This window comes from Equus caballus, chromosome 8 (assembly GCF_041296265.1).
Source record: "Equus caballus isolate H_3958 breed thoroughbred chromosome 8, TB-T2T, whole genome shotgun sequence".
Classification (NCBI taxonomy): Eukaryota; Metazoa; Chordata; class Mammalia; order Perissodactyla; family Equidae; genus Equus; species Equus caballus.
In genome coordinates, this window is record NC_091691.1 from 82,795,964 (window position 1) to 82,823,680 (window position 27,717).

General features: G+C 37.3%; 1 protein-coding gene across 27 annotated transcripts in view; it reads left to right on the forward strand.

The window, feature by feature from the left end:
• Positions 1-27,717, forward strand: part of WDR7 (WD repeat domain 7) — a 355,616-nt gene that overhangs the window by 237,551 nt on the left and 90,348 nt on the right. For all 27 annotated transcript variants that reach the window (XM_001488090.5, XM_070275718.1, XM_070275720.1 and 24 more), the window contains 2 exons: positions 14,877-15,063; positions 26,881-26,998. In XM_001488090.5, coding sequence (XP_001488140.1) covers positions 14,877-15,063; positions 26,881-26,998 — 305 coding nt within the window. The remainder of the gene's footprint in view (positions 1-14,876; positions 15,064-26,880; positions 26,999-27,717) is intronic.

A 27,717-nucleotide genomic window follows, 5' to 3' on the forward strand; every position in this document is an offset into this window, starting at 1 on the left:
TCTTTAACTTAGAGTAAGCCACATAACCTCTCTAAGCCTCTGCTTTCTGATCTATCACAGTGAGAAGGTTGGACCATTCTAGCTCTCGACTTTTATAAAAACGTCATGCAGGAAGATATTTTGCTCTGTGGCTTTTGCTGTATATATAGATGGTGCGGTATGTGGGACTAAATGTTTTTGTTTTTTCTTTTACTGTATCGGTAGTCATGAAATTTGCTTATCAGTGGGGATGGGTGGGTGTATTTTCTCTTTTTCCTGCCTCTGTAATATAGTTCTGTAAACATATATTTAAGCTAGCATAATTAGATCCTCTCTGTAAACTGAAGTTCCTCTAATCTTAAGCTCATTTACTTTCTTAGAACAGAATTGATCTTGCTTTCACATTTGATTCACCCTCTTCAGATTTGGAGAGGAAGAAAAATAGCATTGCTAGCTCAGTTTAACTAGGCCAGAGTTAACGGAGGAGAGCTGAAAGAAGCAGTCCTATAACATTTGTTTGCCTTGCGTCGTCGTCTTTTATGTGTTAATATATGTATATCATTCAGTTGAACAATTTCAGCCATCCTTTAGGAGCTTGGCCAATTAGGCACTTCACTGTTCACACATGTGAAAATGATTTAGTACTTACTCGATTGTCGTGAACCCAGTTTATGGTTTCTGGGATTACCAGGAGAAAAACAGTAGGATGTATTTCATTTGCATTATTAAACATAAAATCCCTTTGCAGATATCACCTTAAATCTGGAATATGACATAGCCTATTACTTTTAAATAAATATTACACGTAATATAATGGACAGAACAGGAGATTTCAAGTCAGATAAACCTTATCCTGGAGTTACTAACAATATGATCTAGAATAAGTTATTTAAGGTTTCTGAGAGTAGGTTTCCTCATCCTCATGATGGAAACTAATATGTTCAGCACAGGGCTGTTTTCAGGATTAAATGAAATACCACATGGAAAGCACCCAGCATAGTACCTGCCACCTACCAGGCATCAACAAATGTAATTTCCCTTCTCCCTTTCTTTCTCTTCCCTTCGTTCATTCATTTTACTGGTTTTTCTTACTGTTTGGTAAAATCTTTTACATTATGTATTTAAAGGACTAGAATTCCAGTAGTTTTCCTCTTTTAAAAAAAGTCCACTTTTCAAGTCTTAGTAAGGTATACAAGTAAATGTCTGTAATTGAAGAAAATAATTAAGGAACCTAATTACATTTCTGTGTAATTATATACAGGGAGAATAGAGGGAGAGGAGTGTATCAAGAGACTGCCCTGTGTTAGGCAGGGCTTATGTGATATCATTGACTACTCCTGTCAACTCACGAAATAGGTCTTTTCCCCATCTCGTTTTATCTCATTAGATGAGGAAACTAATATCCAGCTTAAGTTACCTAAAATCAAACTGTTATCAAATTGTAGGTTTGGAATTAGAATCCAGATCTTACTTCAGAGCTCTCTACTGCTATCCATGGATTTTCAGTGGCTGGAGAGTGGGAAGCTTTTGCCTCCTAACCAGAAGGGAGCAGGGGCAAGGCCTGGAGTGGGGAAACACATCTGAGTCACCTGGAGGAATTTTTTGAAGTGTACTCATTGCACTCTGCTCCCCTCTAATTTTGATACCCCCATCCTGCCATAGTAAGACATGGTTTGCTAATATGTCATATTCTTTAAGCATGTTGGGTTAGGAAAAAAGATTGAACATTATTGTTCTATGATGTACTGTCTAGATATGCAATTATTATATAATGATATCAAATTGTCTATACATGGATATAAAATCTTAAAAATAGTTTGATAACCTTATTTATTTTTCTTTATTGTTCCTAGACAGTTTAGAAGTACTTGAACATTTTTATATGTTCTGTGTATAATATAAGAAGTAAATATGGTGGTATATTTTTTCAGGTTTTACTTATCTGTCAATGACAGTAGAATAACAGAAAAACGTCTTACTTATTTTGGTTTGTAGTATTACTTGTTTCATCTTCTATTGAAAATGACTGGTTTACAGTGCTTTTCAATCTAAATTTGATTATATAAAAGAATTAACTAATGAAAATGAAGCCATGTACAACTGTTTTGCAAATTTAGTAAAAAGCTGTATTTAAAGGAAAGTAAAAAAATATTAAAACCGTACTCTAGCCAATAAGGTATGAGGCAGCTAATTGCTTCCTATCCCTTTCGAAATTACTCAGCCTGAGAAAAGATAGCACATATTGATTTACCGTATAGTAAATGTTCCATGTCTCTCCTTCTCTAATACCTGGACACACACACACACTGCATATACACACACAGCACTACTGGCAAGGAACTGCATATCTGACCATTTCTTTCATCAAACTTATGTAACAACAAAATTAAAATGGAATATTTTCTTCCTTTGTGAAAAGAAATAACAAAATTATTAAAATGTGAAAAATGAATGTCAAGGGACTCACATTCATCATCTTGAATGCATGATGTGTTTACTTTTAAGTTCAAAAGAAACACGTTTCCAAAGGAAAGATGAATATTTCTTGATAATGTAGTATCAATTAATTTGCATATATCAATTAATATATTTACGTGCATACGTAGTATTAGAAGCAATGTCAGAACTTAGCCTGTGTTAGCTAATTTCTTTGGAAGTTATTACGAAGATTATGCAAATTCAAATTGTACTCTCCAGTATGGTCTTTTGATTTTTTTCAGAAATGATCCACTAATCTAGAGAATGGGAGTTTTATCGATATATATTGTGTTTTAACTTCTGTATGGATTTTGTCCTGCTATTTGTGACTTTTCTACAAGTATCTGGGGTTTTTTTCAGCATAGACTGAAATGCTAGTTTTGATTGTCCTAAAGCCAAATAAATAAAATTAGCGAGATTTTAAAAAAAACCCAGATCTTATAGAGCAAGCTGCTCTGAAAGATAATCTGTAATAACTCATGTAAATATATATATTTCAGAAGTGTAATAGCATGTGTACATTTCTTTTTTGTCTGAAATGAATATAAATTATCTCTGATTTTTAATTGTGATCTTCTTTGCTTCTATAGCTCAGATGGCCAGGAACTCATCATATTATAGTAGTTTGTGCTTTATCTTGAAAGGATCAGAGCATCCTAATTTGTAGAAAGGAGAGTATTTTGTGACTGGAGTGACTTCTCCTTTGTTACATTGTATATTAATATATTGCTGTGTATCCTTTTGTTTAAAAATACATATGCCCCCAAATATTTCTTTGGAAGTAGATTCGCCCTCTCTCTCTGTTTGACATTAATATCTATTCCCCAAAGCACTCTGTTTCAGATTTTCATGGAGCTTTGTTGATGGTTCCCTTGTAAACCTACCAGCACCCTTGTATCCCAGAATTTGGAATGTGTAGGCTTAGCTGCTCCAGCAAGGCTGCTGTTTACTGGCTATTAACATAGCCACCACTCCTGGGTTAGATAATGGACTCAAAGGTTAAGAGCAGAGGATTTCACAGCTCCAATCAGCAGGGCTTTTCCAGGGCTAATTACCTCTTTACTGCGCTGACTCTAATGTGACATGTTTATTGCCTTAACTAACAACTCATTAGCTTAGTTGATGTTTTTGTCAATATTAATTCGTTCATTTAAGCCAAGTCAAAGCTTAAACAAAGATGTCCAGACTGAGAAACGGGCAGCAGAATGACTTTTGTTTGCTCATCTTTTTTTTTCCTACCTTAACTTCAGTAAAATAAATGTGTAGAAAGGAACCATTTAGAATGCGCGAATTGAGAATGTTGGTATTTGTCCGTTTACCAGCGTGTAAAACAATTCTGAATTTATTTCTCCTATGTTTTCTACAGTTTCCATATCACAGCTTACTTAACATTTAGTGTCAACTAAGGGCAACTATTTCTAGTCTTTGACTATATCTGCAGCAGATTTTTATTCCAGTTGAATGTTTTACTGTGGTTATTAGAAAAGAGATCAAGTAATTTTTCATATAATTTTAGTCTCTACTAAATTACCAATAAAATTACTTTAAGATTTATCTTGTAATGATAGCCAACTTACTTAATTAGCCTGTGTGAATTATTTAAAAAGAGGAGACAATTATGAAGTTATCATGAAACATTCACGTTTTTGCCTTACTTTTGGTTGACGTTAATGGTATTTCTTGGAGAATGTTATTATTTTGATTTTATTTATTGTTCAATAATAATTAAATTCTAAAAGCCCTAGAATAGTACAGATGGGTAATGTAACTGAGCACGAGCTTTTGATCGAGTAGTTAAGTCAGTTACTCTGGAGAGGTACGTCAGATCTTCAGAACCCTGTGATCCATTGGCAGGGTCCCTCTCACAGGATGCTTAATGGTATACAGATGACCAGAAAGGGTTAAGATGCATTCCTGTGGAAATTAGATGTGAGTGAAGCTGCAGTATTAGGAGAATTTCCTCTGTGGAAAGGCCAGTCTCTGCTTTGAAGGCCGAAGACTCGCTCTGATTAGTTGGTTCCTGAAAGTGATCAGGCCCAGAGAAGGCTTACAGAAGCTGGGTATAGAACATGGAATTCTGCTTTATTAATTTTGAGTGAGAAAAAAATGTCATATAAACCAGAGATACTCATGTTTATTTCATCTGTCATTCTGTATCTGTAGAAGGTTATATGGACACCAACTTATTACCAGTAGTCATAAGAAACCACTGTCACAGGAAATAAAATTCTCTGTATAAATGTTTACCTTCTATACTAAATACTCTGACTGTATTTCCTTCCCTGCTTTCTTGGCTACCATTCTTTCTTGAATCTGCTTCAATTAGGCTTTTCTGCTTTTTACTCTACTGAAACCTTTTCAGTAAGGTTACTAGTGACCAAGGGTTGCCAAACCTAATAAGCAATTCTGAGCCTTGTCTCTGTCTCTTGGTAGCATATGATAATTCCAGCTATGTTGAAACTTGAAATTTTCTTCACTTGGTGTCTGTGACGTTGTCCTCTTCTATTTCTCCCACTTCATTAACCACTTGTCCTCAGTCTTGATGTTCCTCCTCTTTCCAACCTCTGAAAGGTCTTCCGTACCTATACTCATTCTCCAGTATCACATCCAGTCCCCTGGCTTCAGTGCCATCTGTACATGAATGGTTTCCAATTTTTTAATTCTAGCCCTGTTTTCTACACCAATGTCCAGACTCATACATCCAATGGCTTATCTGAAATCTACTTTCAGATATTTGGTATGTATCTCAAGTTTGAAATGTCCAAACGAAAATATGGATTACTACTCCTGCTTGAAAAATAACCTCCTTCTCTCCTATTATTACTCATTTTAGTAAATGTCACCATCATTCACCTAGTTGTTCATGCCGAAATTCTTGCAATCAGTTTTACTTCTTCTCTTTACGTCATATGTCCACATCCAAACCCTAAATGAATCCTGTCTGCCCTATCTTTAAAAAAATTTAAAAGTCCAGAATTCACACAGTTCTCATTCCTCCATCACTACTGTTTTAGTCCAAGCCATCATTACCTCTTAGCTGAACCATTGTAAGAGCCTCCCAGTTGGCCTCCCTAATGTTGCTGTTCTTCCCCCACAACCACCTATTCTGTACACAGCTCCCAGCTGCTTTCTAGTTGACAGCAGATCACATCACTCTCTTCCATGTACTTCCACGGGTTTCTTATAACAGTGTAAAAGCTCACATTGGAAAATCCCTGCAAGATCCATCTCTTGGCTGCCTCTCTGACTTCATGTCCTTCCACTCTCCCCCTTGTTCACTACCATGCAACCACACTGGACTTTGCTGTCCCTCAGATGTCCTAGGCTGGCTCTGCTTCAGGGTCTTTTGTGCTGTTCCCTCAGCCAAGAATGCTTCTCCCATAGGTGCACATGCCTCTCTTTTATTTCACTTAAATCTTTGTTCAGATGTCATATCCTACAGCATCCTTCCCTCTGTATCACTTTCTAGGCTCTTACTCTGCTTTATTTTTTTTCACAGGACTCAGTACTACTTGACATATCTCTGTTCATTTGGTGTTTATGTCCCAACTAGAATGTAAGCTTCGTGAGAGCACAGATTTTCTTGACTTGCGCTTAAAATGGTGCCTAGTACATAGCAGGCACTAGTAAGTATCAAATGAATAAAAGGATCACTCAGTTAGTAGGTGCTAGAGGTAGAACTTACCCCCTGGTGTTCTCTTGCCTCCCTCCCATGCACCCATCCATTCATGCCATTCAACAGTCCTACACCTTTTAGGAACATGACATAGAAGTATGTGGACAATTCAACTAAAGATTCAATAGATTAACGTATTTTTTTTTAACTTCTTTGACATCATAAACATCTGCTTCTATTATTTTACTTCTTTATTGCTGACCCCCAGATTGTCAGACAGCACTTTTTACCTCCTCTAGGCAGAAAGAGGCTATATGCAATAAGTAATATCTTTTTGTTTGTTTATACGAAGATAAGACTATCCTTATTTTAGTCTGCCATCCAAAATACATTAAATACTAAAAGCAAAATGGGATTAAATATGACTATATGGCACAACTTAGTTAATTTGAAATTCAACAGAACAGAAAAAAGTGTACTTTGAATCAAGAAGCATTTGGATTTTATACTCTTCTGATTATAGGGCAAGAAACAGCTAATTACTTTGAATTAGGACTGTTTTGATTAAGCTGATATTAGATTAATAAGTTTTTAAGTGTCTTTATAAAATTAACTTCCTAATTTCACGAAGTTATTTTATGCTTTTTTATTAAAAGAAATGATGACTTTTTATGCAATACAGGACGTAAAAAGTTTAAAAAGTTTTTAATAACTGCATGAATATAAAGTGTCTAGTTATAGAATGTTAATTATTACATTCCATATCCAATGCACACTACATTGGAATTATTTTTAATCAAATCAAGTACCTGTATAAAACAAAGAGAAGGAATTCCAGATGGCACTCTGCCATTCTTGTTCTTTGATGGACATTAGCAAGTGGGAAAAGGCTTCATTCACTTGGTTACACTTTGAAATAAGTGGTCAATCATTATTAATTCATTTTGCACTCATTGTAATGGTATAAATCATCATAAATTCATTTGGTTTAAAGTGCATATAATATGTTCTCCCACAGGAATTTCCTTGTAATTGAGCTATTAATTAATGTATTTTTTTTAATATGACCTTTTTCCCTTCTCTAGTATTCAGAGCCAAGCATGGTTAGTGGCCATTTCTTCATTCATGATTTTCTTTTAAGTAGGAAAAGGTTGTCTTAACTTGGCCTGTTGACTGGCGTAGAAGGGACCAAAGCCCAAGAAAATGGTTATATGTATTATCTACCAGCAGAACAGCAGGAATAATTGTGAGTGATCTCTAAGGGCTCTTTGAAAAATTCTCTGAAATGCTATAGTTTTATAATAATTCCAGTTAGAGAATTTCATTCTCCCTTGATAAGCATAGTTTGACTCTGGCTTCTGTTTTAATTTCTGCTTCTTAAAACTCCTCCCTATGGCCACAGTTTTTTGTAAGCATTGGCTGCCATAAAATCCAGGTTCCCTTTCCGCCAGCAAGGAGGCACTCCATGATCGAGGCCCCCCTTTCCCCTTCAAGTGCACTGTCCCTCCACATCTCCCGCCTTCATCTTCTTCAGTTATCTAGTGTCTGTTTCCTTCCTCATTCAGGGCATACTGGTTGCTAGGGTCTTACAACAGCTGGTTCTAGAAACTGCCTGGGGGGGAACCACAGGAATCCTATGAGGTCTTCTTGCTTCAAGGGAAGCATGGGAGGGAAAACTTAGGACAAAAAAAGAAAGAAAGAAAGAAAGAAAAATAACAAATAGAAAGTTGGGGGACATATCATTGATTTTACAACTTTTTAAATGATTCTTATTTAGTGCCATTTTCTGCACAAACAGAAACTGGGCAAAAAAAAATACTACATGATTCTTGTTCATGCCATGAACATGTCGTTTTAGTAGGATCTGAGTGAAAATAAAGGTTCGAGTTAGTGTTAAAGGTGTTCTGTTAGTATATACAACTGGCAGTTGACTGTGTGTGTGTGTGTGTGTGTGTGTTTTAAGTGAATAAAAGAAGTCTCTCGTTCAGGGTGCTGTGGAGAACTCAAGACACTACTCTCAGGTTCAGTCCCTACCCTTGCATTAGAAATGCAAGAGGGGAAAAAAATGAAAGAGCACTTTAAAAGTGTTATTTATTATCAAATAAGTGATGCTGAAGATGATTCCTGATGCTTATAGAAATACGTAACTATAGTTCTTTGTAGTTAAAGTGTTTTTGTATAACAGGCATTCGGTAAATATAGGATGTGTTAATAAAGTGAGTCTATACTTTGTGATAAGAATAAACAGATGTTTCAGAAAACAAATTCGTTTTACCTAAGTAATAGCATTAGAGCATGAGAGTGTGTGTGTGTGTGTGTGTGTGTGTGTGTTATGGCATGTAAGTTAGTTCGTTAAAAGAGCTGGTCATTACTACCAGCCAGATACTACAAAACTTTTGAAAATTGGCGTTTTTCATTGGTCAGTTCATGATGGGACAATATTCATCTTGCCAAAGCAACAAATTAGCTGTAATATAACAGCTTTTTAACCACAGAGGCTTTATTTTGCTACCTGTCTCAGTCCTTTTCTCATTTTCAGTGTTTTGCTGTTACAGCAAAGTGTAAATATTTTCTTGCGGCTTTTGCTCTTTTGTAGCACTTTTAAAAAACAGTAAGATTAAAGTTAGAACACTTTTTTTGAAAGATTGAGATAAAAAGCTTAAGATAAAATAGCACTAAAATATGAGCTAGTGTTATTACTCTTGACTGCGTGACAACAGAATTTGTTTCTCAACAGCCAGAGGGTCTAAGTTAATTGTGATTTATCCATTGCTGGATTTTAGTGCTTTCTGCTTTTTAAAGGGTTTGCTTTGATTTGATTTGTTTTCCAATGTTTCTGAGCCTCTCTGCATTTTGGGAGTTCATGTGTATGTTTGGCTAGACATGCATGGGTGGTGTTGGGGTGCAACACGCTGAATTCTCACTATAAAGCTGCCATAGTGTCTGTACTACTTCCCTATCTTATAGGTAAGAAAGAAAGTAATTTGATAACTTGACCTTCAGTATGGTCCACATTGACTTGAATAATACTGAATTCTACGCTGTAATAAGTTGAGCTTGGAGCCTCTTGGCATTCTCAGTTAAGAGCCAGTGACTAGCAACCGGGCTTATTAGTTGTGATACTTATAGTGGGAGAAAGTACCCTTGTAGTTCCTCAGGACAGTAAATTTATTACAAATGGCAATTATTTCCAGACTTTCCGATATCATGGGCCAATAAAATTTCCAAAAAATAAAATTTGAGGGAATTCAGCAATGTTTTAAATATTTTGTTTTGCTGAATACAAACATTAAAAAATACCACTATCTTCACCATTTTATTAAAAAAACTTTTATTCACCAAAAAGGTATTAAGAACATAACTTTAGAATAAGCACTCCTTTAAATGGAATACATTTAGCTTTATGAAAAAGACTTATTACACTGTTTATATTTTTACCATTTTACCGCTGAGCCATGGAACCTTTGCTGTGGACCAGCACAGGTTTGTAGCAGACTCTTGGAAATTTCTGATCTCTGCATAATTTTGTTGACTGTGCTGGGCACTTACAGTGTAAAGTAATTTTCACTATTTGCTAAAGCAACAATTACATATTAAGTACTTAGGGAATATAAAGCACTGTGCTAAGCCTTATGCCAAATATAAAAGTATTTTTAAAAATTTTCGTATGGCCCAGAGAACTTACTCATTTAGCAGATGTGAAAAGGCAATAAACTAAATGAATAAAATTAGCTTTAGACAATACACTAAATGCCGAAAGTTGCTATATCATTGTTTCTTAAATGTATGGCTAGGAATTGCTATATTAAAATGAAGAATTTCATTCTAAGATAAGCAGGGAGGATGTGGCAGAAATTGCTGGCTACCTACCGCATACCATTCTCCTCTTCCATGTGAACAAAACCTCGGTTTTGTTGAAGGTGATGGTGTGTCCAGGAAGCAGACTACATTTCCCATCCTTCCTTGAAACTAGGGAAATTACTATATGGTATGAGTCTGACCAATGAAATGTAATCAGACTTTAAAAGGAGGCTTGACTTAACTGGCAAATGTCCTTTTGCCCTTCACTCATCTACCTCTTCCTGACTTGAAGGCGGATGCAGCACTGGATGTGCACTTAACCACTTTGTGACCATGACACAACTAAGTTAGAGCCAAGGCAATTATAGGGACCTCGGTATGGCTATATTTAGCTGTTGAACCAGTGACAGCAACCTTCTCATTGTGTGAGAAAAGATAAAACATGTAATTTATTTAAACTTCTGCTTTGGGGAGACATTAGTAAATGCAGCTGAAATTATCCCTTAATTCAGAAGGAAGAGGAGATTGATCATAAAGTATATAGTTTTGAATCTGTGCTTGGAAGAGTGTCATGAATAAAACATGGTTGTAAAGATGCAAATTGTGTTCAGAGATATATACTGGTCAGTACATATGGCCTGGGCCACAGAGGCCTAGACTTCCTCCCAAGGCCTGCAGCTGACCACATGCCTTCCAAGGTTCTCAGTTATCTCATCTAAAACAGGAATAGATCAGATTTGTCTAAAGTCGTTTCAATTTGAAAATTCTATGATTTGAGTGAATCCGTTTGGCTGGGGATGAGTAGATCAGGATTAAAAAGGCAGTAAGTCTTGCTCCTTTCTAATCACAAGACAGCCCAAGTTTTGATCTTTTTAAAATGAAAATCTGATCAAACCTCTCCTTTGCTTAAAACTTTCCAGTGGTTCCCGTTGTCACCAGAGTAAACAAACTCTTAGCGTGGTACCTAAGGCCCTTTGTGATCAGGCTCTAGTATCCTGTCCTGCCTCGTGTCTCACTTATTTTTCATCCACCTTGCCCATCGCCTCAACCTATCCTTTTCCCCTAACAAAATTTCCAGCCATATTGAACTGTGTGTAATCCCTTGATCTTGCCAGGTTCTCTCTCATTTCCCGGTCTTAAGCATGCTATTCTCTCTGCCTGGAATGTTTTCTTTCTATACTCCTCTTTTTTGAGTGGCTAACTCCTATTTATTCTTTAGGTTTTGGTACAAAGATCACCCTTCTCTGGAAGCCTTTTCATACCCCTAAGATGGGGTTAAGTGCCCCTGTTAAGTTCTGTCTTGAAACCTTGTGATTATAAATGTTCTAACACTATTCCTAATACATTCAGATTACCTGTTTGCTCACTTATCTCCTAAACTAGAATAAATTTCCTTGAGGGAAAGGACTGAGTCCTATTCCGTAATTTTTTCCCGAGCACTTAGTATAATATAGCAGTACTCTATAGATAGTTATTTCATAAATCTTGGACTTATGGATAAGTTGGGACCAAACTGTGGAAAGACTTAAAATGAGTTTGTTGAACTTTTTAATAATACCACTGGGAAATCAATCATGATGGTAGATGATAGCATCATTCTCCACCTTGCTTCGTCACTGAGGCACTATGGAATAGTGAAGCATTTACATAAAATAAGTAAATATGTGTTTTTGTACAAAATTAGATTCCATCTTATACAGATTAAAATGCAGCCTTTATTGGATTCCAAAGGTTTAAAAAAAATTCTGAGAGAGAAATTTTAACTTCTGTCATGTGACTTTTTCTATCAGTAGGGAAGCTGTTCTTAGATTATCTTAATTTTAGCTTTTTCATTACCTTGGTTTATTTTACAGAGCTTCTATATTATATGGAATCATAAGTTGGGAAAGCCCTAAAATAGAGAATACAGTGTAAATTGAGAAAGGAATAAGTTTACCTATCCCTTTTTATTATCATACAACCATTTTTTAAAGCTGGTTCCTTAGTATCAGCAGAAAGAATATACGATTAGGAGGTTTGAAGCCTTTAGGGATCCTAGATTATTCCTTCAGAACACCAGTGTCATTATTGCCGGTAGCATTAAAGTCATAAGCATCCTGTTACTCAACAAGGCTAGAAATCAAAAGGTTTAACTTGAAAAATCCTCTCCATCTTCTATTATTTACATATTTTGTTTGGAATAAGTTGTTGAAGACAGATGTGGGATTTTAACGTTTTTATATCTTTATAATTCCAAAACAAAGCATTGAAAAAAAAATCATACTCTTGTAGATTTAAAACTTGTGTGTTAAATAAGCCATTTTTCTCTCTGCCTCCCTTGATGCCCCATACTTGGCCTGCCAGGATTGTAGGGATCTTTGCTTTATGTTTCCCAGAGATTGTAATTTGATCAAAAGAAGGAGAGATGCTGTAGGAGGATTTTACTTAAGAGATCACTGAGTGAAATAGAAAGAGATTCAAGAGAAGGGGTAGCGGTGCTATAGGTAACCTGTGTTTCCTGTGGAGCTGGGCATCCTCGCCGTGAGCATGGATCACACTTTGCAGAGGAGCAGCAGGCACGCTGCACAGCCATTGCAGGGCCAGGAGTCTTCAGGAGAACCCTTACTGATTTGCCCTTTTCTGTCATTTCCTTCGAGGGTAAATGATCACATCCCCTCTGTTGTCCTTCTCACTTTGTCAGAAACGCATGGAAAATATCAAGAAATCAGCCACTTATTGTTTATTGTTGGTCTCAGGAAAAATTATCAGAGTGGTGAGGAAGCTGCCTCTAGAGTTCCCACAACAGAGGCCATGAGGAAGCAGCAAAATCCCTAGTCTCGCCAGAAAGCTCCTACCTGTAATGAATACGGAAATAGTAGAGGGCAGTTAGGGAAAACAATGATTGAAGTGCTATAAACATTGTACTTAGGGAACTTTCCTTCCCCTTTGCAATACCACTTACAAGGATACACCTCCAGGGAGGCCTGTCCCTTAGGTTGGAAGCCATTGCTGCTGGTGTTTCAGGGTGTCTGCAGAGAACAGCAGTGGGGATTGCTCTGCAGCTCCTACAGCTTCCTGGAAGTAAATAACAACAGGAAAGTGGTAGATTTCTTGACATTTTGAAATATGCTGACAAACTAGGGCAGGGAGCTGCATTAGAAGTGTATGTGCAGCAAAGGCAGATCTATTTTCCATTTTAGGTCCATAATGTGTGCGAAGCACTGTGCTTGCTGCTTTTGGAGACACGAAGTTATATGAAACACAGTTCCTACTTTCAAGGAGCTAACGAACTTGCTGAGGAAAAGGGAAATGCACGGAAATGCTTGTATTTAAAAATATCACATGATAAGGGAGTATAGGTGCTGGCAGAAAATAGAGAACTTTTTTAAAAGGAGTTTATATTTTTATGATCCACAAAACATAAAGCTTTACATATTACATTTACATGGCTAAGTATGAGAGTAAAATATACAGATACGTATATGAGTGAGGTGTGACTTGGGGGATGTTTTCTCAAGGAGGCTTTGCAGATATGTCTGCCTTTTTAGTTTATTACAGGAGTTGTTCATCCAAGTCCATGGCCTCCTTAAAACTTTTCTGCAGAATTTGATGGATAAGTATATGTATATAGTTTCCTGGGGAAGGGACTGATGGCTTTCAGCAGATTCTTAAAGGGTTCTACGACTGAGAAGAAATTCAGAACCACTAATTTACAGGGTGCATTCACAGACTCTTTTCTTGGCTTTACAATATCTTTCACTTCTCTTCTCTTCCCTTTCAATCCATTCTCATTTAACAGTTGGCTATAACGTAAAAATGAATAAATGCTTTTATTTGTTGAATGCATTAAATTAAAGTTTGTATGCCATGTTCTTAATTTTGAAAACAGAGAAGTTCAGCCTATTCAAAATAAGTGATGGCTGTCATTTATTGATCCTCACTGGTGCTGGGCACTTTGAAGTCCACTTTGCACGCGTTAATCCATTTAACATGCAGGCTTTTCATGAAACATAGCTATCAGTATCCCCATTTTGCAGACAAGGAAACTGAGACTCGCTGAGTACTTCTAAGCCTGCTCCCTAATAAATTATGAGACTGTGGTTAATTCCCTGTCTGAAATCTGAAGCCTCTTCTCTCCTGAACCAACATACTCTTCTGTTCTATGATGTATAAACTGTTTATCTCTTTTCCTCCAAAAACAAACAAACAAAAAATCTCTTCTAAATCAGTTTGCTCCTCACAGTCCCCAGTGTTTTCTTTTTTAATGTCAAAATGCCTTTTGAAGTAGATGAGCTTTTGCAGTTTAATAGCTATTAGTCTTATGTATACAAAATGTCAGCATTATCTTCAACATAGAGGAATACATGTTAATTAAAATCTAGATCATTTCATCAGATTTTTAAGTAATATTGAGGCATTTTTAAATTTAACAAGCTGTGTGAACAACTTACCACATACTTGACATCATCGTGCTATATCAGTACACCAGAATGTGGGGGAACATAGAGGCTTAAGGGAGAGGGCTTTTTAAACTACACATCCTGCCTTCTCCATCCCTCATCCCTGTTCATAAACATTGTCTGTAGTGAGAGATGTTACCAATGGGAAGTATTTGACACATGAACTCTATTAGATGCAGAAGGAAGATGACGAAACACCATATTACATCATTTGAAACCCTTTCTTTTGCAGAATTCTGAGTAGGGAGAGACATTATTTGGGAGTTTAGGATGGCTGATATGTCTTGAAATTATATATACTTATTTATATATAATTATTATATAATTAAAACACTTTAGAATATGGTATAAAATGTTGTAACCAAATTATCTCTTTAAAGTGTGTGGCTGAGCAACCTGTAAACTCGAGATCTTTTATAGTCTTACTGTCCAAAACCTTCTTTAGTTAAAACAAAACAAAAAAAAGAAATCCTAAGTGGTTTATATTTTGAAAATGTGCTTCAAGGAAAACATCACGAAAGTAAAATTACTTCATTGCTCTGCCTTTTATTTTGTAATTTTAGGTAAGGCACTGACATTTCTTCTGCTGCAGCCCCCAAGCCCAAAACTTCCTCCACACAGCACTATCCGAAGGACAGCCATTGATCTAATCGGACGTGGTTTCACAGTTTGGGAGCCTTACATGGATGTGTCTGCTGTCCTGATGGGGCTTCTCGAACTTTGTGCTGATGCCGAAAAACACCTTGCCAAGTACGTGCTCAATTCTAGTTAATTTAATTTGGTTTGTTTATGTTTTGTTTGGGTGGACGTCATTGATTGCTCTTTAGAAGTTGTGTGTTTTCAATAGACAAAAAAGACAAATATCTCAATATATGAAATTTTGGATATAGACAATGAAAGGGAAGTATGTTTCTGTAATTTTAACACAACTGGAATTTAGCATTGAGCTAATGAGTGATTGATCTGTGACATAGTTTTTAAATTATGTTTATTGTGCCTTGAGATATTATTAGCTAATAATATAATAAAAATATAAACATATCATTTATAAGGAAAATGATATATGTACTTGCTCAGAAATGTTTTACTGATAGAATACATGGCCAAATAGTTGGAGAACTATTCCTTCACATTTATATTAATTTTTAAATCAACTTTATGAAAGTTTCATTTGCACACAATGAAGGACCAGCCATGAGGAGGTTGCAGTGATCTAGGGAAGCAATGATGAGAGTGTAGTCATGCATCACTTAACAGGGATGTGTTCTGAGAAACATGTCATTAGGCAGTTGTGTTGTTGTGCAAACATCATAGAGTGTACTTACACAAACCTGCATGGTGTAACCTGCTACACACCTCGGCTCTGTGGTTCTAAACTTATAGGACCACCACTGTCTATGTGGTCCACTGTTGACCCAAACATCTTTATGCAGCGCATAACTGTAATGGAATAGGAAGATGAGCTGAGGGAGTTGCTAAAATGAAATAAGTGGGAGACATTTGGTAACCAAATGGCTAGGAGTTGCAGAGGTGGGAGGATGGCGATAGAAATTAGTGTTGACTTAAGAACTCAGCCTCCTGATTCCTGGAGGAAGTCTTTATTTTGGTGGTATAATACACATAACATGAATTTTACCACTGTAACCATCTTAAAGTATACAATTCAGTGACATTAAGTGCATTCACAATGTTATACAACTGTCACCACTATCGAGTTCCCAGGAGTGGTCACCCCAAATGGAAACTCTGTACATATTAAGCAGTCACTTACCATTCTCCCCTCCCACCAGCCCCTGGCAATCACTAATCTGTTTTCTATCTCTATGAATTTGCTTTTTCTGGATATTTCATATAAATGGAATTATGCTGCGTGTGGCCTTTTGTGTCGGGTTCTTTCACTTAACATAATACTTTCAAGGTTCATTCTATGTTGTAGCTCAAATCAATACTTCATATCTTTTTATATTTGAATAATATTACATTCCATGGATATACCACATTTGTTTATTTATCTGTTGATGGATATTTGGATTGTTTACGTTTTTTGGCTATTGTGTATAGAGCTGCTATGAAAATTCATGTGCAAGTATTTGTTTGAACACCTACTTTCATTTCTCTTGGGTAGACACCTAAAAGCAGAATTCCTGGGTCATATGGTAATTCTATGTTTAAGTTATTGAGAAACCACCGAACTGTATTCCACACTGGTTGCACCATTTTGTACTCCTACCAGCAATATATGTCAGACTTCATTTTTTCCACATCCTTTCCAACACTTGGTATCTTCTGGGGTTTTTGTTGTTTTTTTTTCAAAAGATCCATTCTGGTGAACGTGAATTCCTAGTGGTAGGAATTCTTGAACTGTCTTATGAGGCATCTCTTAATATAAATGTTATTACCTCTTTTCTCAATGAATTGTATTTCATTCTTATTATTGTTAACCCTTTAAAAAACTGAAGTTCTCTGTTCTTTCCTCATGACTGCCTTTCTCATATCGCACAGTTCCCTTACGTTCCAGCACAGCATGCTTTGGCCTGTTGTCTTTCTGCTGGCTTCTCTGTGCTCAGGAAGTGAAGACCAGAGAAGCAAATGAAGGCTAGACAGGAATGCTGTGGCTTTGTGTACAGTTTGGGCATTCACAGCCCAAAGTCCCAAGACTGATTAGTTGGAGGAGGGTATTCATTTCAAACCTAGGCAGCTGCCCTCCTCCATTACCTCCTATCATACACCATCCTTCCTGAACTTCACCTCCCTTGTGTCTCCCTAGCTGCATGCCCTTCAGCAAATTACTTCACCTTCTACCTCAATTCCATCTGCAAGTTGGGGCTAATTAAAGTACTCATCTCATAAGGCTGATATTAAATGAGTATATATTTGCAAAGTGTTTAGAAGTGTACTTAGCACATATTAAGACAGTGAATGGATGTTACCAAGTGGTAGGACAACTGGTGATGCCATTGTCATGATCCTAGTGTTCAGCAAATCAAGAGCTGCCTGTTTCTGGAATGAACAGTTCAACATGGTGGTAAGCAGGATAGTTTCTGGATACAGGAGGCCTAAGGTTCTCAGTTGACCTTAAGAATTACAAGGGAATGTGAGCCCATGAGTTTGCAGCATTACTAAGAGGAAGCTGACCTTTGTGCAAAGCCCCAGAACATATTTTCAAGTTTGTGCTCTCCCCTTGACTGCAGATGCCATGTCTGCTGGCTTCTATTACCACAGCTCTCCTGGTTATCTAGAGAAGCCTTTACCATTTTTTGATTGTCCAAAATTTTGCTTTGACCTAATTTTCTAGACTATTTTCAAATCTGATCTAAACAATTTCAACAGTATGCACTCATGTTGTCTGGGAGGAGAAGTGATGGGATTTTATTTTAAGTTTAGTATTTAGTATTTTTTTATTTTGTTTTTAAATAAGTTTATATGAAGCTTGCATCAGCAAACATAAAGATACACTTATATTTTATCTACATGTGATATGTCCACAGACACAAATACTATAGTTTTTCAGTAGGTGATTTAAATCTTGCTATTACATCCTTTTCTGTCATGAAGATTAGTATGGTTCTCTGTACACAGCTCTGAATAAATGAATGTATCAGCATGTAGCCTTGAGGAGTCCAATGTAATTTTCATCATGATAAATTGCATAATAAGCAAGAAAATGTTTGCTTATTAATCTATAACAAGATTTAGATTGAAAATGGCCTATTACATCCATGACACACTAGGAACAGGCTGCAGAAGGACTGAGATGGGGAGAAATGGAGCAGCGATGTGTGCAGGGGTTATGTGTGCATCTTACACTCATGGCACCCTACTGAGCCGCTCCTTTTTGTGCCTGATTTACTGTGTAAATGATCGCAGTGCTCAGCTGCCTTGCTTCTGACTGTGATGTTAAGCTTGCTTTATGAAGAAGCTTTTGTGGTAGGCTCATGATTTTTAAAATTTCAGTTCATGTTTATTGAAAAAGAAAACTCCTTGGCAATGTTTCCATCTCTATTCCCATTCATGTGAATTTATGAGGGATGGGGTTTTAGGGAGGGGCAGCAAGCTCAGGCCTGCTCCCTAGTCTGGAGAACACTTATTATAGCAGAGTTTCTTTCTTCCTCTCTCTCTTTATATCAACATTCTCTGTCAGAGATGACTCCTGAGAGGTCTCCTAAAAAAACTACCTATGGCTCAAGATTAATAGAGTATTTTTCCAGAATTAATAATGCCTTTATTTTAGAAATATGGCTTAGAATTTTATGTCTTCAAGATCAAAATATCACCAGTCGTTTTCTAATGTTTTCAAATATTTTTCCAAATTTTAAACTATATTTATTAACAAGGAGGCATTTCTTGAGTAGATAATCTGTGGAAGGAACAATGTTAGGTGTTGTATGTAGTTATGAAGTTGTATCAAACAAAGATCCTGTCTCCATGGCACTTGCAGTCTTACAGGAAAGCAAAGATCTGCCTGAGACGACATGATAAAAAGTGAGGCGAGCCAAAGGTCTGGACAATCCGAGCATGAGGAGAGACATCTAGCTGCGTCATCAGAGAGTATGCAAGGAACAGTTTCATTTGAATCTTTTATTTGAATGATGAGGAGAGGAGGGTAAGGACAAGGACATGCAAAAAGACAGAAATGGGAAAGCACAGGCCTGCCCAAAAGATGCTGACTAATACCTTAAAACACAGGGCAAGTGAAAGTAAATATTGCTTTTAACTAATTGTATTCGTTAATTCCTTGCAGAACTTAAACTGTGGCATGCTCCAATCTAAAACTCTAACATAATTTCCTTCCCAGTTATCTCTGGGGAAGAGAATTAGGGTCAAAGAGAAGATTGGTTGTTACCTTTTACTTTATAAAAAGATTGTTACAGTGAGCTTTTTCCTTGTTTTTAGCACCTACCACGTATCTATGAGTATGCAGAGAAACAGGTATGGGATAAGGATAAGAAAAAATGAATCTGTTGTCTCTTGTCCACAGTAACACTGTTGTCAGTGAAAAAGATAGGGGTTCACACTCAGGTCTTGCTATCTCCAGAAGCCATGCTGCTAACACTATGCTGTCTTGCATTCTAAATCTCACACCCACAGAATTAAAGACCAACAAGTACTAAATTTAAAACAACACATTAATTGGACATAAAAGTAATCAACTCACAATTTTCAGTGCACTTTCAGATTTTTAAAAATATATTTAATAAATTCCTTTTCATCAAGGATTTTGTGCCTTCTAGAACGTGAAAACCTATTTAAATATCAGTAAGCTCCTTGAGTGCTTAGGACATGTTTTGTGTGTTTATTCTTACCAATTCATAACATCTTTCATGTGATTTGCATGCAATAAATGTTTAATAAAGACAGAATTTTAGAGATGAAAATCTCTTTCAATAGCCTCTGATCCACTGCCCTCAATATGCGATTAAGTAAACAAGTTTTAGAGAGATTGAACAACTTGTCCGAGGTCACACTAGTGTTGTAAGAGCTAAAACAATATGCAGGTCTCCCACTCTCACTTTGCTGCTCTCATGTCATGTAGTTATGCCACCCTTTATATGACAAGTCATCCACAGGTAGAATCTTATGTGAGGAATTTTTTAAATGAATGGTTATGGGCTGCTCATTCATGAACTGTTTAATAGAAAATGGAGGCTGCACTTCATTGAAATCATAGGTTGAGCCATTGCTAGCTAATCATGAGAAAAATAGAAACATGCAGTATTATCTTTTTTTATAAATCCATCATTTTGATAGATCAGCATGGTTATATACATAGTGCTAAAATTTTAGAAACAGTAGAAAATCCTGCTTTATTAAGGAACAGTAAAATCCTTGTGCTTTTGGGAGGCTAGACTTATATCTATATGTGTTGTAGTTTGATTTTGATTCCATTTTCCTAGGTCATGTTGCAGGGCCTTTCTCTGAAAGAGAACAGCAGAGCAGTGCTGGCCCCAGCTGCTGAAGGTGGCCAGTCTTTCGTTTCATACTGCCGTGACTGAGGGATGTCAGTGAGTTACAGAAAGCCCATTGCTTTTCTGGAATATTCACAGTTTACCAAATGTTAAGAGAGAAACATATAGTCACTGGAAACCACACATGCTTTGATAACATACAGATAAGCCTCATACATTAGGAAGATTCTTTTTGAACTATATAAAGTAGAGTTGGAAAAAAAGAGTTGACATTTTAACTCAGATCTCAACTATGTTTTTTAAATTTAGGGGGCAAGGAGTAGAGAAAGGAACACATCATATGAACACTAAGGTGCCTTAGGATTCTATATTTAAACCGTTTCTGTTCACATGACACTTATTTTTATTGGAAAATTTATAATCTGAGGAAACCATTTAACTAAATCATGTTAGCATAGTTTTTGTTCATCGTAGATGTATATAGCATATAGGCATATATGGAACAGGTCTAAAAGATAGGCACTTATTGGAGGAATTGCCACCTTTGAGTTTAGGAAATTAATGCCACCTGTGAGTTATTAAGGTCCGACATGACAGAGAGGAATTAATGATTCCTTATTACAGTAAAGACAATTGTTAACACCTGTTTTACTAAGAAAGGATAAGATGGAATTCCCAGATGTTATGTAATTATTTATTTTGAAAATAACTTTAGTCTTTGTTTTTGATGGGGAGTGTTTTCAATGCCCTGTTACTGTTTGTCTTAGTCAGTTTGGGCTGCCGTAACAAAATACCATAGATAGAGTGACTTAAGCAACAGATATTTATTTCTCACAGTTCTGGAGACTGGTAAGTTAAAGATCAAGGTGCTTGCAAGGCAGGTTTCATTCTGAGGCCTCTTCTCTTGGCTTCTAGGCAGCTGGCCTCTTAACTGTGTGCTCACATGACTTTGTTGTGCTCAGGATTAGGGAGAGAAGCAAAGAGAACAAGCTCTCTGTTGTCTTTTATAAGGGCACTAATCCCATCACAAGGGCCTCACCCTCATGGCCTCATTTAACCCCAGTTACCTGCCAAAGGTCCCATCTCCAAATATCATCACAATGGGGGTTAGGGTTTCACCATATGAATTTTAGGGGGACACAAACATTCAGTCCATAACACTGTTGACCATGATTTGAGGGCTATGGATGAAAGTTTAAGTGTTTTTCTCCCTAAATATTTCCTTACAGTATTCCTTAATTTGGCAGATGGGGAAGTCTGACCATTGTAGACAGTGACATTTAACTGAAGTGGTCTTACGTGGAACTTTTAAACTGCTTTTTACCCATGAGGGAGTAAGGGTTAGAACAGGATTAGTGAGCAGTCATGTAAGGAATGAACTCAGCCTGAGTGGACTATTTTTCTGTTCATGTTTTTTATTTATAATATCTGTCATCACTGGTATTTCATACTGAATGTGTATACTGAAATGCTGAATAGAAAAGAGAATGTGTCATATCGTATTTTTTAGAATAAAGACTGAAACCAAAGACCTGTCCTGTAAACCTATATAACGAATGTTCTGCATAACAGCCAGATAAGCAGGATCAGATAAGAAGAGTGGATTCCCTGTTTACGTACAGATTCCAGAATAAGGCAGACACCCCTTCAATTTCAAACCTCTGATAGCATGATCCTTCTTCTTTCAGTTAGAATACCACATTAAAATATATCACAAACACCGTGTACTCTTGACTTTAAAGATCACTACATGCGGAATTAGACTGTCTGTTGGGACTACCAGATCAATTACTTTGACTTCATTGCCTGGTCAATTCAGTCAAATAACTGGCTTAAGTGATTTTTTTTTTTCCTGCTGAATTTGCTAGGTAACTTCATTTAGTGTGTAACTACTGAGCTAACACTGTGTCCAAGGGCTGTACTAGGCACTTTGGGGGGATACACAGGATTAGATGGCCGGTCCCAGTCTGCACGGAGTTCACAATACAGTACTAATTCATAATGCCTGGCAGAATGTGATTCGTGCTAAGGGCCTGGAATAAATGGGTTTTGTTGTTGGTTCTTTTTGTTTCAATAGAAAGTACTTCAGTGCTGTAGCAGTTGCCAAATACCACCTGGGCTTCCACAAGAATTGAACAGAGGGGAGGGAAAGGGGTAGGGGAAAAGCATTAGCAAAATACTAGAATAAAAAAGGAATACGATTTCGGGGCCCAACTTTGAAATTAGTGGGGCCTCAGAAGCATTGGTGTTAAAAAGACTGAGTTATAAATTAGTGAAACTAGATTATTTGAGGGCCTAGAGTTTAAAACCAAGGAGTCTAAGATTTTTCTTAGAAGCAATAGGAGCCGCTGAGGGTTTTAAGCAGGTTAACCATGAAATAAAGTTGGTGCTTTTGAAAGATTACTCTAGTAGTGGTGCATTGAGTAGACTATGGAGGGAAGAGACAAGGTTTCTCTTCTTCCTCTATGGCTTGGCAACTCCTTTCTGTTATCACACTCACACCCTCCCACTTTTGTACTGTGGCTGCTCTAAAGGTCACTGCAGAGTCCTGACCTCAGAGCAATAGATCTGTCCACGTTATGCAGCCCTGCACTCAGACCGCCAGACCCTGATGACGGGAATCACTCAAATGCACACAGCGATGCCTCTGCATCATGTTGGGTGTTCCAGCTTCCACTGAACTCAACAGCCAAGACTTTTACACGTGTTCGGTTAGCTTCCTTCCCTCTTACTCTACAGCTTCTCTTCTAGACCTCACCACCCCTTGCCAAACTTCACCACTTTTCTTACTGGAAAAAGTTCGCTGATTCCCCCAAATTCACAAAATCATTTGCTGAGATGGGGGAAGGGTGATATGTGACTAGGCCTTTAACTTGAAGCCAGTGAGCTGCTGTTAGTTGACCTTGTTTTCTTTTCACTTGGTTAAGGAATCTTTGGTCACAAGAAGCATCTATTGTACATACAATGTAGGTCAGGTGCAGGGCTGGATGATTTTGAATCTGTTATCTCATTAAATCTTCTCATCAACCTTGTGAAGTAGGTATTTCAGTATACTCATTTTCAATATTCTCAGTATACAAGAAGACATTGTGTTTATTCAATCTGGGGTGGCCTCGAGGCACGGCATAAGGGTGGGGGAATATCCACTTGTCGCTGTGGCATGAGCCTTGAAAGTCTGTCAGCTGACCACCCGCATCCTCACGTGCACACACACGTGCATATTCATTCATTCTCATTCTTTCTCTCTCTTTTTCCTCTCTATCCTGCCCGCTTTCCAGCTTCCCACTAAATGTTTCTCCTCCAAGTAACAAAAGGGGTAGAAGAAAGGACTTAGAAGTGGGTGGTGAGTTTGCTAGGATCCTGTTTATGTGAGTAGAACTCTGGTTTCCGCCTGCAAGAGGTCACAGCAGCACAGAGCTGGGAATGGACAGGACTTCTGTGGACTCCAGGAGTATGCTATAGCGCTTGTCCTGCAGAAGGCAGGGAGCAGCACCTCCATGGGGAAGGCAGAGAGGCACTCCGAGCCGTGAAGTACAGCAGGGCTAACACCCTCTCTGTTATTATACAAGTATTTCCCTTGGTACAACCTAGCTTTTATGGCAGCCACAACACTAACATACAATCTGTGTTTCAAATACACCCCTCAAAAGTCAATTTCATAAGCTCAGTAGAGGAGTGTATGACCCATTCAAATTCTATAAAGTTGGTCGTTTGTACCTACACATAAGATATCTTTATTTAACTGAATTTGATCTTGCTGAGGACTTTCTGAATTCCAGTTCTGTTATTTAATACAGTTGTTCTTATTTACAACTTTATATTCACACAAATTGATAACCATGGATCCTGTATCTTCATTCAGCCATCTTTTTTTTTGAGGAAGATTAGCCCTGAGCTAGTGTCTGCCACCAATCCTCCTCTTTTTGCTGAGGAAGAGTGGCCCTGAGCTAACATCTGTGCCCATCTTCATCTATTTTATTTTACTATTTTTATTTTTATTGATTTACATTTTTAATTTTTTAATTTTTTAATTTTTTTTTTTGAGGAAGATTAGCCGTGAGCAACATCTGCTGCCAATCCTCCTCTTTTTGCTGAGAAAGGCTGGCCCTGAGCTAACATCCGTGCCCATCTTCCTCTAGTTTACATGTGGAATGCCTACCACAACATGGCTTGCCAAATGGTGCCGTGTCTGCACCCGGGATCCAAATTGGCGAACCCCGGGCTGCTGAAGTGGAACGTGTGCACTTAACTGGTGTGCCACCGGGCCAGCCCCCATCTTCATCTGTTTTATGTGTGAGATGCCTGCCACAGCATGGCTTGATAAGTGGTGCATAGGTCCGTGCCTGGGATCCGAACCAGCGGACCCTGGGCCTCCAAAGTGGAGTGCACAAACTTAACCACTATGCCACTGGGCCAGCCCTCATCCCACTGTTGATACTGAATAAAACAGAGCTGAAGTCCAAGTATTACCACATACCTCTAGAAACCCCTCTCAGGGATGCAGTCTAGCCATTCATCCAAAGCCACTGAGTTTAGTCCTGTTACCAATTGATTAAGTCAGTTAACTGCAGTATTGCAGTTATTTTCTTCGAAGGTTAGCTATCCTGAAAGACATTACACTACTGCCTTGGCTCATCACTGAACTTCCCTGGACCTGAGTTCTCCTTTGTAAATGCTGATGTCACCCACTTCCTAGGGATGTGCTAGGGCAGATGCAAGAGGACGTGACATAGCACCCGATAGGCTGACTTCAAACCTAGACCTTGGGTTCTGTGTTCAGTTCTTTTTCCTCTGTACCATGCCTTCCAGATATGGGATGGGCTGTCCAGGAGATAGATATTCCTTTTCCTTGGTTGACTGCTTGGCAGGGATGTTGCCTAGGGGATCTTTTTTAACTCCAACGTTCAATGATTTTATGGATCTTATAAAATTTGATTTAGGTTTATTCAGAATTTTTCAATTAAAATAACATTTTTGTTTGTTTCAGCCTTTCAGTATTATCAACACCTGTTCATCCACTTTGATGAAAAAAAGGAGACATCATAGAGTATCTAAAAAGTTTAATTAGCTTGAGTACTTTAAAACTTGACTTAAAATGTGATCTAAACTTTATAATTATTAAGCAGTTTAGCCCCCAGCACTACTCACAAAGTAAACATTTCCTTTTGCTGAATTCTCAATATGAAGATTTAATCCAGAAAAGAACCTTGCTAACTACCCCACCCTGCTTTCCTCTTTCCAGCCCCTACTGGGACCCCAGGGCATCAGGATCTTCCATGGGGTGACACGCCCACCAATGCATTCCTTCTGTTCATTGTTCAGTGTGTGTATTTTGTTCTCTCTGCTCACATCTTTCTTTTTAGTGGGAGGAAGGCTCACCTTCCTCCTCTCTGAGTTCCTGCTTTGTATCTACCCTCAGTTTAGAAAAAAGAATAGAGACAGTTATCGGTCCAAGATTTAAGCAGCGTAACAGTCACAAAGAAATTATAAGCAGAATTTTCTGTAATCAATTTACCTTCTTTTAACAATGATGAAACTGCGTATGTAATGCATCTTTATTTTCAACTAAAAGTTAAAATAATGATTCTTAGATCAGTTACAGAGATACCAATAAACTTTTTGAGAATTTTTAGTAAACATAGTCCAGTTTACACATGAAGCACACAGACTTATTTAATTACAGCGGGACAGATCTTTATATGGATATTTAAATACCAAAATTACTTAACTAGGGGGAGAAACTATAATTGGATCTCTTACTGAATAACAAAATACTCTTGATAAACAGTTGATGTGTGGATCACATGCCACAGTTTAATTAAAAGTCAATACTTTTCACAGTAGTCTCTGTTTAATATAAAGGAAGCTCAGAAACAGAAGAATATCATTTGTATGTTTTGGGAGTGGCAAAGGAATATAACATCACTATCCTATCAGGACACTCTCACAGTTTGGGAAGATCTATTTCATCATGTATGTATTTTTATTTATAGGCTGGACACTGCCATGCTGTATGTTCTTTATACATAAAGAATACATATCAGTTAATATAATTTTTGCATCAGTACTAAATAACTGTTGCCAGAGCATGCTGATTAATGGATTGGTTCTAAAGATATTGAGTGCAGAGTAAGCTAGCAGTACGAAGGCTATTTCAAACTAAAAATAATATACAAACCAAACATTATTTTGTCATTCTCAGTTCTTATGATAATTTTTTAGACAGGAGTGAATTTTGCTCTCTTTCAGATATATGGCCCTAAATGTAGCCTTTTAATATGACCTTATAAACAAATTACTACCTTTTACTTTTTTTAGGAAAAAACATGAAAATTCGCAGCACAGGATTCGTTCGTGCCTTATTCTAGCTTTGTGATATGTATTCAGTACTAGTTCTTGATAATTTGTTAACAAGGCGTTTTTAACACTTTGGACAGATGCACATACTGTTTTCAATCTTCACGGTTAATTATTCGATTTTGTATTTGATGCCAGAACACCCTGACTCCTAATCACTGCTCATTGTTGCAAGTCCATTATATTCTAACTGTTTGAGTGCTCCCATTGACCTTGAACTGACATTATAAGCTGTGTCTAATCTCTTCAGTCTATATTTCTAATGCTGCTTTTCTTTTTTCCTTTTTTTCTGATCCCTGTTTAGCATCACAATGGGGCTGCCTCTGAGCCCAGCAGCTGACTCCGCCCGCTCTGCAAGGCATGCGCTCTCACTCATTGCCACTGCCAGACCACCCGCCTTCATCACAACTATAGCCAAAGAGGTAAGCAGAACTTCTCAGTGTGCTCCATATTCTCCTTTAGAGGAATTATTTGATCTTGTGAACTGAGGGTCTGTATCCGCAGTAATCCTTCCAGTTTGTTCTAGAACAGTGAAGATTAATGATTTAGTACTGAAATGAATACGTATGTACCTGTGTGCATGCACACTGAATTCCACAGCAATGCATTCATGAACTAGTGCTTTTGCATTCATTTCTGTTCTCAAAGTTAATTCAGTTGTAAATATTTGACAGTAATTTTTCAATCAGAAATATAGCAAGCTTATTCAAATTAAAGTATATTAAGGGTACTCACATTTTACAAGTGTAAATATCTACCTGTAATCAAAACTAAACTTCTTATTTAACACTGGCTCTCCAATGTAAACAAAAATGTAAGTCATAAACTTGCTAATTGTTTTTCCTATTACATGTCACAGATAAAGACTTGAATGCCAATTGATTCCCACATTCTTAGTGTTCTAACTAATTGTCCACGTCTAACTGAAAAACTAGTAAAGAACAATGAACCAATTATAGGATCTTTCCTATAGGTCTTAGTAGTGGGAGAAAAAGGACAGGATGAGAAGCTCTGAAATGTTTTTTTAAAGGTTTGTTCCATTCCAGTGTGAATAGTGTGCAGACTTGGTGTCCATGATCCCATGATCCCGGAATATGGGCTCTGTCTGAGTTGTTGTTCTGGTAGCTATGATGAATTTTTA